General features: G+C 34.8%; 1 protein-coding gene across 3 annotated transcripts in view; it reads left to right on the top strand.

Moving 5' to 3' along the window:
* The first annotated feature begins 303 nt into the window (after positions 1 to 303).
* LOC128674542 (uncharacterized protein) overlaps positions 304 to 15734 on the top strand; it is a 35176-nt gene continuing 19745 nt past the window's right edge. Inside the window, exons 1-3 of one of the 3 annotated variants that reach the window (XM_053753139.2) lie at positions 304 to 773; positions 4547 to 4650; positions 10574 to 10676. In XM_053753139.2, coding sequence (XP_053609114.1) covers positions 4596 to 4650; positions 10574 to 10676 — 158 coding nt within the window. In that variant the 5' untranslated portion in view covers positions 304 to 773; positions 4547 to 4595. Of the gene's footprint in view, positions 774 to 4546; positions 4651 to 6100; positions 6327 to 9303; positions 9551 to 10573; positions 10677 to 15734 lie in introns of those variants that run through there. The other 2 variants (XM_053753138.2, XM_053753137.2) reach the window with 2 other exon arrangements.

Here is a 15734-nt window from a genome sequence, read left to right as displayed (position 1 = left end):
TATACCTAAATCAGAAATTATCTACATAGGTAATAGGTACCCAATAAATTTATTTTTAAAGTGTAGTACCTATCAATACATATAATACATATTTCAATAAATCGCACGATTTTTGTCATCATTAGCAGACAAATAAAAGCTTGAAATTTAATATCTTCACGTGGTGGAACGTAACTTAGGAATAAAATAAAATGAATGTAACGTAATATTATTGAAATGACTTGCGAGACGTCAGACGAGACGGGACGGAAAGGATAGGGGGCGCGGTGGTGCCGACCGTTGCCTCTTCAACCCGCCCGCACCCCCGCAGTCGAGCGAGAGGCGACAGCGAGCCAGCTGCGCGTCTTGTGTTTTTCTGATTTTATACTGCGCTTGACGTGTTTTATTATTATTTGGTCGTCATTTTTTATAAAATAAACAAGTTGTGTACATACTCGTGTTAATATTTACAATTGTTGACAATCCTGTACTGTTATTTTTGTGGACGTTCGTGAACGACGCGAGTGTTTCTGACTGTGTTCTACATGGATACCAGTGCCTTTTGTCCGTAAAACAGTGGATTATTAGGATATTGGTGCTGCTTAGTTACTCAAAGTTCCTGTAAAATTGCTTGTGGGACCACCAGTGTGACCAGTGATTGTTGTCGTGGCCGGTTTCCGTGGTGGAAACTTTCGAAACGTGAATAAAACAGTTGGTAATGCTTTCTTAGCGAATGCGGGCCCTGCCTGCACGCATTCCGTAGGGAAGCAAGTGCCGGCAATAAGCATTCTACGGTGAGTATGCTGCACTCAGGTTCATCGTACTTTCCTCTCAGGTTGACCTAAAATTGTCGTATCTTGACTTCGTCGGTGTCAAATGTCAACACCTATCATCTGCTTGCTGCTTGAGTGAGATGAAACCAAATTGACTAGGTATCTACAAGGCTACAACAATGGCTACATGTAGAAAATGTATAGACGTTATAAACAACGAACCTTGGCCCTATTTCAATGTTATAGGCTCATGGCTTTGCCCGCGTGAATTACCCACGGGAATATTATTTACCGAGATGAAAGTTATCTTGTCCGGTATTTCTAACTATATGTGTGCAAAATTTCTAGAAGATTGGTGTAGAATATAAAACGTAAAGAGATAATAAACAAACAAACTTACTTTTGCATTTATAATATTAAGTAGGTAGTTAGGATTTCTACCATGCTTGTCTGAATGCAATAGAAATTTTACACTCTCAAGGACCAATCTGTAATTCAATCTGTCTTCCATTCAAGTAAAACACATTTTGGTGAGCTTTTTTAGCATCTTTCATAACTGAAATTATGGGCACATAAGTTTTTTGTTAACTGTTGATACCTAGTGATACAAGTGACTAAGGCTAAAACAAAATTTTAATTAAAATTGGCCCACCCAAATAGTAACATAACACCCATGTACCACCAATAATTAAACTCAGAATAGAATGTTGATACTCTGGTTAGAACAGCTGCTTATTTGAACATTTTTATTATCACTCCATCCATATGTTGCAGTTCCTCCCCTAAAAACATTTTTATTTTTAACTTTTGAAGCATGTGTTTGTAGGTAGGCATCTTGTCTATCAACTTTTTAATGGAAAGGATGCAATAATAAATTATGCCAGTATTTTCTTCGCAAATTAATTACAGTTTGTACCTAATTTAAAACAATTATAAGAATGCAATGCTGTGTGTCTGCCAAACTGCACTGTATTATGAATTTGTTTGGTACAGGTACAGTTAATGCCGCCTACATGGTCACTGACCTGAAACTGTCTCTCTAAAATAACACTAAACATTAATTTTGATTTTCTTTTTGATAGCACAGAAATCAAAATTTTTAGATATTATATATAGAACACACATTGCAAATGCATGGTCAAAAAATTGTTTATGTATTGTCTCGATTCGCAATTGATGGGTACTTACATAATATCTAGGTATAAAAGAAATAGGTAATTTAATTTTAAATAGTAAATGCATGAGGGTGATTGTCCTTAAAAGAAACTGTCAACAATCTTAATCTTTATTTTGAATGATAAGGGCAGTTTTCTGTCTCAATTGGATTTCTGACCTGCCTCAAGAACAAGGTTATATTAGTATCTCAATATTTATTTAAATAATAATAAGGTCTAAGTACTTAAGTATCTTTGAAAATATTGACAATTTATTTTTACTTATAAATATATTTTCATATACTTTTTTTCTACATAGAACTACTTATTTTCTAACTAGTCAAATCATATATGGACAAATGTCAAGAACAACGTTTTATATAGGGCTAGTAGACAGTGTTATCCTATGACATCACAATGAAATAAGTTTTTACAAAAATGAAATTTTCAACAAGCTTTTATTGTAGTTCAGAGACATCTTATTGATTGAATGTGTGACAAAAAATCATATCCGTACAGTAAACCATAGAGGAGCTTCCTCATCAAAAAAAATTCTGGGTACATGATCAAGTTTATCTAACATCCAAACTAAACATGTGTACAAAATTTTAACCAAATCAGTTGAAGATATCTGCTTCAAAATTTAGTTATAAGATTCCACCCGTACATGTACATAAGCAATGTATGTGCATTGCTTACATTGAGGATGTGGAGTGGTCCTCTTTTAGGGTGGGAGACACGCCGTAAAAAATAGAAAAAATTGTACGTTCATATTCATAAAACAGCAACTCAATGGTTAATCAGACATGAAATAGTTAAATAGAGGTAATGTTATATGGTTTATTTACATAACTAGCTTTTGCCCGCGGCTTCGCCTGCGTTAATTTTCCGGGATGAAAGGTACCCTATGTCCTTCTCCATACTTCAAACTACTTGTATGCAACATTTCATGAATATTGGTTGAGTAGATAGGTAGTGTGAAGAGGTAACAAACTTTCTTTCGCATTTATAATATTAAGTAGTTAGGATAACACGTCGTAATTACATACTAATAATATTATTTACGGTACCCATAAATCCCTAGAGTAGTAAGTTTACGACTATGAATAGCCTCTTTTCCCTGGGTGGGCCATTCATACGACTGACTGACCTCCTTAGGCCGTCCACACGCGAGCATTTGATCGGCTGTGTGATCGGATTTGAGTTGCATACTAATCCTATACTACTTCCGTGGGGGCAACTTAACGGTCTCATAAGAAATACAATCAGTACATTTACCCACTGGAGGATTTCTGGTAGTCTCTGATCAAATAGAAATGTCTGCCTACACAGGTAGGCAGTTAGCATTTGCACACAGGATTCTATTTGCCATAGTGGCAAATAATAAAAGAAATATTTATATGTCATCCAATAGAGCGTTTTTAGATGTCGCATCGACAAACATAGCAGTACACATCTGGTCAGGTCTGCTAACAAAACATGCTGTTTCTGCTAATTAAAACTTGTAAAACTCTCGTTTCTGAAAAGCTAGCATTTGATTTATATCGTTAAATTTTTCTACATGCATGCGTAATCACTACGTATCACTAAGTCGCTCTCCGCGTTTATCTGTTTCTAAGCACCCCGCAACCGTTTTTGTTTGGTAGTAAGACAATTTATTCCCGAAGGTGTATAAACCTCGTGCGAAACCGGGCGGAGTTGCTAGTATGTCATAAAACTCACAAAATTATTGACTTCTTGGTCAAGAACTTCTAGGCCATCGTTGTAATTACATGTTTTGATACTTAGCTTTTATCGTTATTTTTACTTTATTACAATTTTATTATACTATTCGCGGTCACATACACTAAACCCATTGTTTGTTATCCCGCGGGCGCCATATTGTTTCCCAGTGTAAAAACTCACAAAGCATTTCATGGAGTCAGATGTTTGTTTGTTATGCTTTCTCGCTTTAACTACTGCACCACACTTTCACGTTAGTTATAGTGATTGTTTGTGTTTTATTTGACAACAGCTCTGGTGCAACGAATGCATCATATCTGTTCTCAAAGCGCAGGTTGATGAACTTCACTATTAATATTACCGCCTCAAAATCTAAAAAATGCTGCAAATGCATCGATTTAAAATTTGTACAAGGTGATATGTAACTAAGTATGTAATTTTAAAAATTGTCACAAGTTAAATGTTCCATATCAATGGTGACAACTTTATTCTTTGTAACACTGAATTGGTAAGAAATTAATTGCGAACAGTTTTTATATAATTTATCATAAATTGTGAGGTCTGTCACGCTATTATGTTTTTAATGGCCCCGAGAGGCGCGGTCAACGCAGTTAGTACGTTATAATCATACACAGATTAAGAATATATTATATTTCTTATATGTGTGGTTAAAGATGATTAATATACCTAATAAAACTACTGCTGTATCATTAGGAATTAAATAGGAACATTATAACGTTGACTGTATCTGTATGTATTATTTCCTAGTAAATATCTTTCGTGCATTTTTCCTATGCTGCAAACGACGTCAGCGGCAGCTTTTGGCTTTGTTTAATTACATATCAGTGACGTTTAGCCAATTTTGAAGTCTCAAGAAAAAATATCTAAACACTGAATTATTTTTCTTTTTTTTTTCAGTGAGACGAGCGGTGCGGGTGGCGGAGTGGGCAGCGGGGGTCTGCTGACCATGAACGCCACCCAGGTGCAATGCGAGCCCCACGACCCGGTCGTTCTCATCAAGTGTAAGTTACACCCAAATTTACACTTGCTTCAGTCTGGTTTCTTAACGACTTCCGGTCATTTTATATCAACATCGAAGATGTTCCACTATCACAACTTGGCAGTCACAACAATGTCGATCTTGATACTTAGCCAATTGATAGTAGTCTATGGATGGATGTGACAGCCCTGGGTAACGTTAATTTCTCTTTCATTTTATCTGGTAATTCATTTCTTTTCGTTTCCCTCCAACTAATTTTCTTCATGCGCTTACAATACCACATATTTAAACACTTCGCATTTGTATATTATAATATATATACGAAAAATATATATTTTTTAATATTGTTCAGACATTCAGGCTCTTGAGCCACACAGAGCCACAGATTTCGTAAACTACATATGCAAAATACATAACTTATTACTTTAGCACTACATTAAAAAGATCAGACTGGCTGAATGTTCTGTGAATATAAATTAAACTAACCAGCAAGTGATTCGGATGTTGATCGCATAGTCGCTGTGCACAGTATATTTTTGGACCGCGCTCGGTCTCCAGAGTATGCGTCATGTCGGTTGGTGCATGTTGTTTTGTGTTGATATCTATTTTATCTAGTGTTTTCATGAACTATATAGATAGTCGAGCGATTCAAATACAACCTGAAAAGTTACTTTTATGTTTTGCTGTTCTTTACCTGTTTACAAATGGAAGGGAGCAATTAGTATACCTACTATTTCCTACCACTAATTTGTTATGTATTCTATGTTATCTAATCTATAAAAAATATATTTTTTCCTTCAATTTTCCATTTCGTAAATTCAGATATATGAAGATAGAAATGGTTTACATTTAGAAAATAAATGTTGTATATAATTAACATTTACACCAATATATGACTAAGTACGTTTGACTTTCGTTTCCACGTTTTATCCGGATTAAAATATAGAATCTGTTTACAAAACACCTAAAATTCTCGATAACAATTAAATTTGCGAAATGTCTTGGCGTGTGTAGATTGTTGTGACGACTTCATGTAAATACCAAACAACGCGTTTCGTTATGATACGGTTAGTCTTGCCATTTCTAGAAATAGCTGCAATTGTATTTATTTCCGTCACCGAAAGTCCCCCATTGCGGTTTCAAAATACGTAGAGGACAGAAGTATCTTATTCTTGTATGAGATGCAGCACTTCATCACAAATTGTCAAGAATAGTATGATACATTAACATGTCCAGTCCATATTGTACGATATTGTGCTCTTTTTGTAACATTCATTGTTAACTTACAAAGATACGTCCGCCTTGGAAGAGCATATTTAGCACATATGATAGTATCTTTTCTGTCTGAATTTTATTTTACAACATCGCTCTCAATTGATGCGGGAGACGAGCGCACAATTTAGTTAGCTTTGTTTATGAGGGTAAAATAGTAATAATTACTGGCCTGCCGCCAATGTTGATATTAATTTTTCAACATGGCCGTATAGGCGGACCAATTGTCGCAATTATGTTAATTCGGGTTAGTTTTCAACGGTTCCTGCAGTGTGCTGCACGTTGACGATGCATCTGAGTCTGGACGAATGTCTGAAAAAAGTGAGATATGGTGTTAGTGTTCTGAAAAGATGCAGTTTACATTAGTAATCGTCGTGAATAAAGTTAAACTTTGCCCCGTCCTTGAGGAGCCAGTGAAACCGACAGGTAACTTAGTTCTATTATTGTACTCCATTGTTTAATGTGCCTCACTGGCATCGGACAAATATCTATGCTATGTCTGGCCTTATTAATTTTAAGTTTTTTTAAATACTCTGTCTCTGCTAAACAAGCAGAATACCTACTTTGAATAACAGAATAAATTAATGACAATTAGAAAACTAGGCGGAGGAAGCCGAGAGGAGAGACAAAATGTCAACTAGATAGAAAGAAAGTGAAACAAATATTTATTCATACATTCAGTTGAGAGAGAATAAATAATTAGGTATTCTAGTAATGCGTAACAATGCAGCTTCCTATTATTCATTAGTCATTATGAAATGATGAAATGAAATATACTACGTATTATGAAAGTATAGTTAAAATTTAATAGATTTTAACATTAAAATAGCTGCATTAAATGTTTAATCCATATTAAAAAACAAGTTTTCTTACAAAAATTACATTTTCGCCCCAGGCTTTTATTGTGGTCACAGAGATCTTGTGACATTAAACGCCTGACAAAAACCCATGTCCGTGCTGTAAACTCGCTACTGGGTGCTAACTGGGTGCATCATCAAGTCATGCTTATCATAATAATGCATCGTCCTGGAAACTGAAGCGACTTGAGAAATTTCAACTTTGTAAGACAAATGGAAGTGGCAGAAATCTAACTTACAAGATTTGATTAAGAATATACACAGACAAGCCAACATCGGAGACAGGTGAAACTGAATAAGTTTGTAAAAAATTCAAGCAATAAAACACACTGTTACAGCACAATTTAACATGTTACAACGCAATTGCGACATGTGTTGTGTGAATGAACAATATTTGAAGTTATGTTACGATACATACAAGCCAGACACATTTAATCTAATACAGAATAACCAGAACAATCAGCACAATAAAACCAGCGCCATAATTTAATTCGTATTCAAACAATGAGACAGACGGTAGGTGGGCGCCCATGTGTGGCAAGAGGCAATATTGTAAGTGACATTAACCATCTAAATAAACGTAATTGAACAATTCTTATCAACCCATTGGCCTTAGCTACTCCCGTGATTCGGTGGTCGTGTTCCCCATTCGTTACTGTTTCGATTGCCCTTGCAAAATAAATTAATCGTGCTATTGTTTTTAGCAAGTTTGGTAGCACATTTGGTAAAAAATATCAATCACTAATTTGAGAGAATGGAACATATTGATACTGCTAGCTATTGTCTGCTGCTCCGACCGCGGTAGCCTATGTTTGAACTTGGGTCATCGCTACAGCTAATGCTAATTTTATCAAAATCGACTCAGTTATTTATTTCGTGTATGTTTAAAAAATATTTCCAGAAGAAGGTAAAATAAAATAGGTTATAACGTTTTTATGAATAAGTTCGATAATGTCAATACATTTTTACCACCAATGTACATGTTTCAATAATGTTTTGTGGGGAAGTGTTACTGCAGCGTATGAAGAATAAACCATTCAGCAGAAACGAACGCAAGTGACAGATGCAGCTAATCATAGTTAAGGGAACGTTCTCCAAACTAGGCCGTTTAGGTAATCGGTTCATTCGTATAGCAGATTGTGTAGTTGGCCTTAATTCTTTGGGCAGAGGAAGCATCCATCGTATAATATGGTTATAACGCAAAGGAAAACATTCATTTAAGAAAATGATATTTTTAAATAGCTTAGCGTTCCAGTATAATATTGAAATAGTATACATTTTATGTGTGGATTCGGTTGAAAATGTATCAATCACTGAACGTTCTGACGTTGGATCTCCCAAGTGGAGGTTACTAGTATAGCTTACCTCTCTAACCACGCATTGACAAACCACACAAGTAGTTTTTCGCCTGCAGTCTGATAACAACATAATAAACCCGCATAATCCTGCACAACGCTTTCAGAATTGTGTCAAGCTCATAATACAGGCAAGTACAGGGGTACTTGCGATTGTTCGCATGCGCGCCTGCAACGGCCTATTTGCTGCGTTCTTATCTCGAATCAAACTTGTAATCGCATGAATCACAATCATCTAGCTGGTGAAACAATGAGTATATGAGTGACGGGGCGCGCCCATCGGTGGTTCAGATCTCGCTTGCCAGCCCAAAGATCACCTGATAGCCCGATACTGACCAAACACGAATTCTCGTTTATAAAATAACCTATACAACTCACCTGTACTATTTCCACTTATGTGGTTAGTATTCCATCTTACGAGGTTATCGGCTCGTCTATAACGGTACAAGTACCTATTTGTGCTCTATTGCTATCTACGACGAATGCAATCTTCGTTTCGTATCGAGCAAAAAGATGAAAGCAGACTGCATGACCGCCCATATTCGCAGAGTTATCAACTCTGGGAACGCTATCTCCCGTGATTTATGTTTACATAGCCCTCGCTATCTAGAGTAGTGAAAGGGAGGTCAACACTGTTCAGGATGTGTACGTCTTAATACCGGCCGCGGTTGAGATAACAGTTGATGAGAAATACCGAGAAATAGGGCATCTAATTAATGTCAATCACTGATAGAATTTTGGATCAAAATTTACGATTGGATCTTGGGAACACTGTTCTTCGTATTTTTTTTAATTCTAAAACATTACATTTTGATACCTTTTTCGTACAAAATTTAAGCCAGTATTATCAATTCTAGTATTTTGAACATTATCGAAAATTGTTTGATTAATCATTCACAAAAAAACGAACAATCAATGAGCGTAAAACGTTATTCAAAAAATTTCATAACCCATACAGCAATCGAACATCTGCGCCAATATTTACAAAAAGCAATTACAAGTAGACTATGAATGGGTCGTCAACCCTGGTCAGTTGGCCCCTAGCCTCGCTACCAGAGTACAATCAGAGCCAATCTTATTAGTTACTCGAGATACCATTAACTCCTCATTGAATTGAATACTTTAAGTTAGTTTACGAACAAGCTGTGTAGTGTTAGCACGTGGATTTGGTATTTCATTGTGTTCATTATTAGTGTGAGTGAATGTAAAAAGTAATAAAGTTTTTTTCATGCTATATTAAACAACAGTGATAACTACGACAGTGCGAAGTGTAGTGTCAAAGAGACAGCACTGTCTATGTGATTATAATACTGTGTTACGTAATAAATTATAGTGATGGAAAAACGACCCGAAGTGAACGATATTGGTACAATGAAACGGTCTAAAAAGTGTGGTAAACTAAGTAAATTTAAACACAAGCTGATAAAGAAGACTAAATGTAGGTAATTGTTTATTCGGTACTGTTTTTAACATTGTTAATTTGCTTATCAGTAATGATATTCATGAAATAGATGTAACAAACTTGAGAGGAAATATTTTTATCTATTTCATTTATATGAAAAACTATATACATAGACAATAGACAGAATTAGAACAGAATGTTCTAAATCTCTTAAAGATTGCTGAAAACGCTGATAGTCTCAAAATAAGTTATTTATAAAAACCACAAACTAGAGCAGAAATACAAATTAGTAGGCATTTTAAGACTTTAGTCCTAAATTTCCTTGCTCTTCATGTTTCAATTTTAATTTCTTAGGTACTTGATGTCAGGTTATATTATTTTGTCAACATAACAATTGTAGCTTGAACACGTGGTGTTACGGCATCATGACTGGCTTCGCCACCCACGCTGCGTTCAAGGCTTCGAAACGGTCGTAATTGGCAGTTGAATTTAAAATTCAGGGTGGTACTACTAAAATACATTCAATCTTTACTTTATGTGGTAATTTATACACTAGTAACATTCAAATGGGACCTAAAGACTTGTCAGTGACGCAAAATCTAAACAATGCTTCGGCTGAATATTTTATCAGATTATATCGTTTAAATTGCGACTTCAAAGGGAGTTTAAGAGAAATTTTGCTTTGCATTACATCTGCGTAGCTTTGGATCCCGAAATAAGATCGATGCGTCACACATGTGTATTTTATTTGTGCCTGTTCTCATTCCTATCTCAAATTAATAGCCAATGTTCTTCATTCGCTAATGACGACTACTTATAATTTTAACTTGAACTACATTCCTGGGAGTGTGGGCGATCAACAGATTTGTCAAGCTATGAATATTATGATGCAACACGTATAATTTTTGACGAAATACAATACTTTAATAAATATTATAAATGTTCATTCATTTATTGCCCTTCAATATCACTGCGACCAGGATCCACATTGACGCCCAGATTTAACTTTAAATGTCTCTCAAATATAGAATTTTATTATATCTATTTTTTCTTTTGCAGATGAGCACCGGACTGCGGGCGGCAGCTGGGAGGAGCCTGTGAGCTCTGTCCGTAATACTCCTCTCAGACGCTCGCAAAGGCTCAACTCCACCCTGGACCATAGGTATGTATGCTCCTTCTTCTCCTCTTTCATCTACCTTTCCTTGAAATTGGTCTTTCAATGCTTAACTGAATGTTACATTTTATGTTATAAAATCTAAAGATTGAGTCTATTTGAACTAGCTTAGTTGGTTGATACTACAATGTGTGTCTCTACTTATTATCGTTGACATATAGTTGTATTATCGCCTAACCCTGACCTCGCTCCAGCGTCATTAAATGGACCTAATCATTATTTATAACACCATCTGTAATAATTAGCAGTGACTTCCTAATTACTATTCTTACTTACAACATAATATGTTAATTTAAAGAAAACATATACGTATTATTTAAGTAAATACAGAACTTATAATGCCATATCAGTAATATAACTACTGTAAATATCATTACTGTGATATAACTCACATCGGTATACTTACTGTCTACTGCTGTGTTTACTGATTCTATAAATTTAAAACGAAGGAAATAGTTTGTACGATAGTAGTAAGTGAGATTGATCGCCGCCCTAAAATTAGAACCGGCAGTATTGGTTCTAATTTTCTAAAGGGGGAGAAAATTGAACAGCTCTGGGTGTTTTTGATTTTAATCAATAATTTAAAGGAAGTGTTTAAAACATGAATTAGAAATTAGCTTTGGTTGTTATTTGTATTCAAAATTTGGAAACTCTTTGTGTTAGAAACATTTGGCAGCTTTTAGTGTCTACTTTAGCATGTCATAAGAATGACTTAGAAACTGTTTCTTTTCATCATAACCAAATTAGTGCAGAAAGAAATCCAATACAATAATTCCGTTTCTAAAAAAAATGCCGACAAAGCTCGAGCGAAGAAAAAGTACGAAAGTGGACTCTGGGCTCCGACGCTTAACGTCTTAAGAAGTAACCAGTGAAACACTCAGATGAGAGAGAGAGAGAGAGAGTGAGGAAATACAAGACTTCCGCTGAATATCGCAAGGAAATATTAGATCATAAGATCTCGTTTCACTTGTTACACGATGATATGTCGACAGTTGGCATACGCTTCCCTCGTCGGTGTGGTCCTAACAATTAGCAGGGCTGGACCAATTAACACGAATATCCTGTGCCCAGGGCACTGCCTTCGAAACGACCGGGCGACTGTTCACACTTTTAGTTGGGCTAGTTCCGAGAAACTCTGTCACTTTCTTAACGACTAAACAGTTTAGCCCCATGTTCCTAATACAACTTCAAGAGGAAATTTCATACAAGTTCTATTTGAAATTAAATTTTTACTTTTTATCACTAGGTTTTATAAAATATTAAATCTGTGTTGTTGTTCTTTTATTAAAATTTGATGAAATGGCAACAAAAATAAATTGATTTTTGAAACAATTCTCACTTGCACTACTTCTCAAAAATAACAATATAAATATTATTTACGTTACCACCGCTATCGCTATTCAAACCGTACTGTGACATTAGCCATTACAAAAATATGTCAAGGTATATCGACCGTGTGCATATGATATTTTAAGTATGGCTAATGATAAATGAATATGAATATTCACCTTTTAGCATTATGTATGAATCACTGGCTGCACCCAATTAGTCTGCACCTTAGTGTTTCCACTTCACCTTTCCACCAATTGCTATCGGATTCAGCACGTTCCAAGTGAGTTTGTTCACTTAGAAGGAAGAAAATGATTTCTTGCTAGATTTGAAAAAAGATTGCTTCTTTCCACATTATGAGCAGGAAATCTATAACTATTGAATAAAGTAACTTAGCTTGCAAGGAGAAAATATAATAATAATATGTCGCCTAAATATCCAGTTGTTCAAATTAGTTGAATAGTTGTGTTGTTCTCGATGACACATTGTTGTTTTCGTGTCCGGAAAAACTTCCTATCTCAATGACATGACCGGTATAATGCAGTGTATTAACCACAGCTTTACTGAAATAGACACTTTTTATCAGACGCTATTCATTAACACTGATTGTTTTGTCATTGGCTAAAGTTTTTCATCGTCTAATTGAGGTCAAATGCCTATTGGCTTCACTACCAATGATGCACATTGTTAAACTTTGGTACAGGATATTTAGTTTTTTTTTTTGAGAAAACAGATATAAAACAAATCTAATAATGACCCAATTCCCAAACTGTAACGTAATCTTGCAGAAACCTAACAAAGCAGGTGTTACGCGATATCCTGCTTCACCCACACTGGAGACTAGATTATAGTAATCTCACTGATAACACTGCAAGTGCCGGAAAGAATATTACTTTATCAGCGTTCTTTGTGATGCCCTTAAGACATGCAACATTAACTACGCGCGCCTCTAGTTTGTTTAGCGATACCTAATGAATGGAAAGAATCAACGTTTTTTAACCAAATATAACAACCAGTGAAAGACTCATATTTGTCATCAAACTGTCCCTCTACATTTCGTTTCGTAATACTAAGTAGACATGTCTTCTTGATTTCTGATTATAATGTCAGTTTTTAGGATCGTTATCTTTGAACAACAGGCTACCGCAAGGCAACATTCTTGGGCCCTCTAGGATCATTAACTCCTAATAATCTTTATGACATCACCATAAACTGGGAGGTCTTTGCACTCATAACAATGGCTATTAATTACAAGGCTTTATCTTATACATGTAAACATCTTGCAATGTTATGATTATATACGACAAAGATAAACTTATAAGCTAAAAATGTAATGCAATGTTATAAAATAGTTCTAAATCCAACCTTCCTGAATTTAAACTCCTATTTCATCGATAGAAATATTCAATGAGGAACATTAATTTTGTGTTCAACTTTTATATGTCGGGAAGTAATAAATACATAATACAACTAGCCAAAGTGTTTGTTATAAAGTCAAATTTATATATCCAGTAATAACTTTCGTAATTAAATCAACACATTTAGTTACACCAGTTATTCCTGTCTGGAAACTAGTCCACCTGCAAATACCTAAAACTAGAACATGCTAATACACGATTTTTTGCAAATTGAAATCATACGAGCTAAATATTAAAATGTTGCTTTATTCTCATTGCTCGTTAAATTGTCAATAAAGAGTTAAATTGCTCCATTGCTGTCAGCGTAACGTATTATATAAAGACGATAAAACGTTAAATTGAAGTAATAATCTGCAAACAAGCAAGACCCGACTGCCTCGGGGCTAGGGGTACTTAATTGGCATAATCACTATAGGTGATCGAAAAGCCAACCTTACGAGATCCGAGTCAAACTGTCTGACTTGACCTGCAGATCAAAGAGTCACCTCCAGTCGCTGATCCGTCAACTCTAAACAAAGAACATCCACGTAATCACGTGCGAATGTGAACCAACTATGCAATTCCTTATTAAGAATTAATTTTATACAGTGTAATACATGCTTTGTTAACTAAAGCTTTTACGGTAACGTTTGAGTATGAAGCAAATAACATCAAAGATAAGTTTATTGGAAAAGTTTCTAATGAGTATTTGTCGTAATTAAATTGTTAAAGTTTATTTTCATTAGCTTTACACGCTTGCGCGTAGTACCATGTCGGATAACATATAATGGAGTCCATTCCTTTCAAGGAAATATTAGTTAATCTATATAGATCCAGTAGTTTGTAGCTTGTGAGAAATAACAATAAATATAAAAATTGACGAGAAAAAGTGTCTGTGAAGGTCTAATTTCTGAATAAATGATTAGAATTTGAATTAATTTAACAGTAAACTTACTATAATCCAATAAAATTAACGATTAGATCTAATTATTTTTCAATAAAGTAATAGTTGCATACATGTGGTCGTGGTTAATTCTCGACATGCAAACCTATTTTGTATTGTTTTAGAAGCATTAAATATAAAATTTATTACTAAGTACTGGTTACATACAAGTAGTCTATGCATGCATATTGAGATTGGACCACACAAAATGTGCATTGAGATTGTGGTTTCCATTATTCACAAGGAAGAAAACGGTAACCTTGGAATTGCAAGCGATTGTTCTACATACAGAAGATATACACAAAAATACAAACACACAAACAGTCGTGACCACCGTAACCAATAGCTTTATAAATTTTCATTAGGCAGATTGTTTTGCACGGTGAGGCAACCGCAAATTTATGTTTTATCTTCCATCGCATCACCAAATACCGTAATGTATTCCATTTACACTTGTGTTTCCACATAATAAAATGACAACTCCAAGTACTTCTAAACTTACGACGACGACTCATAATCTTATGTTGAGTCTACTGTTTTTAATTTCTACACTTACACCTACAGTAAACATCCATTTTTTTGCTATACGTGCATCTCACTGTTGCTCTGGAAAATAATTTCGCATACCAATCCTTTTCAGTCCATTTTCTGTGAAACATTTAATACGTGCATGTGGTTTAAATTGAATGTTTAAGTATAACTAAATTCCTTTGTCATTAAATTTGAGAAACAATTTGAAATAAAAAGAAGGATTTACGTTATAAGTATGTAAACATAATATTACTGCTTATTCTTCTCTGCATCGTCAGATGAGCTATTGTAAGAAGCCTTGAGTCTTTGTTTAGAATTTTGTCAGGCTAATTGCTCTATTGTCATTTTATTACTATTGATCAATCATTTAATTTGATGGTTTGTTTAATCTGCAATTATGGCATTGTTTGTATGATGACATCACCAGAAGCATTGACTGTTCTCTAGCAAATTATTATCTAATCGCAAACATAGTTAACTTGTATCGAAACTATTAACTGAATGGTCGGTTATCTAAGAGCCCCAGTTTAGTTTCACCAATTATTGTTGTTTTCTCTCTTTAATTAAACTTCTTCCGCGGGTAGTTTAATTGCTTACATCCTATCAATCATGGAACCAATAGATTGATCTAAAGAGTATCATTGATCGTTGATAGCTTGTGAATAGCCAAAGTAATATATTTAATGATAATAGCGATAGTTCCTACACGATCTTTACAATCTCTAGCTATGTAAACAGCTCAGTTGAAGATAATTACCTCCAAGGGTCTTTTGTTTTCTTTATCCAAGATCTTTACATAAGCTCTTATTTCCTCGTTTACCGGGACTAGGGTATTATTAGATGATT

Source organism: Plodia interpunctella, chromosome 13 (genome assembly GCF_027563975.2).
Source record: "Plodia interpunctella isolate USDA-ARS_2022_Savannah chromosome 13, ilPloInte3.2, whole genome shotgun sequence".
In the NCBI taxonomy this organism is placed as follows: domain Eukaryota; kingdom Metazoa; phylum Arthropoda; class Insecta; order Lepidoptera; family Pyralidae; genus Plodia; species Plodia interpunctella.
This window is presented reverse-complemented; position numbering and strand designations above follow the sequence as displayed.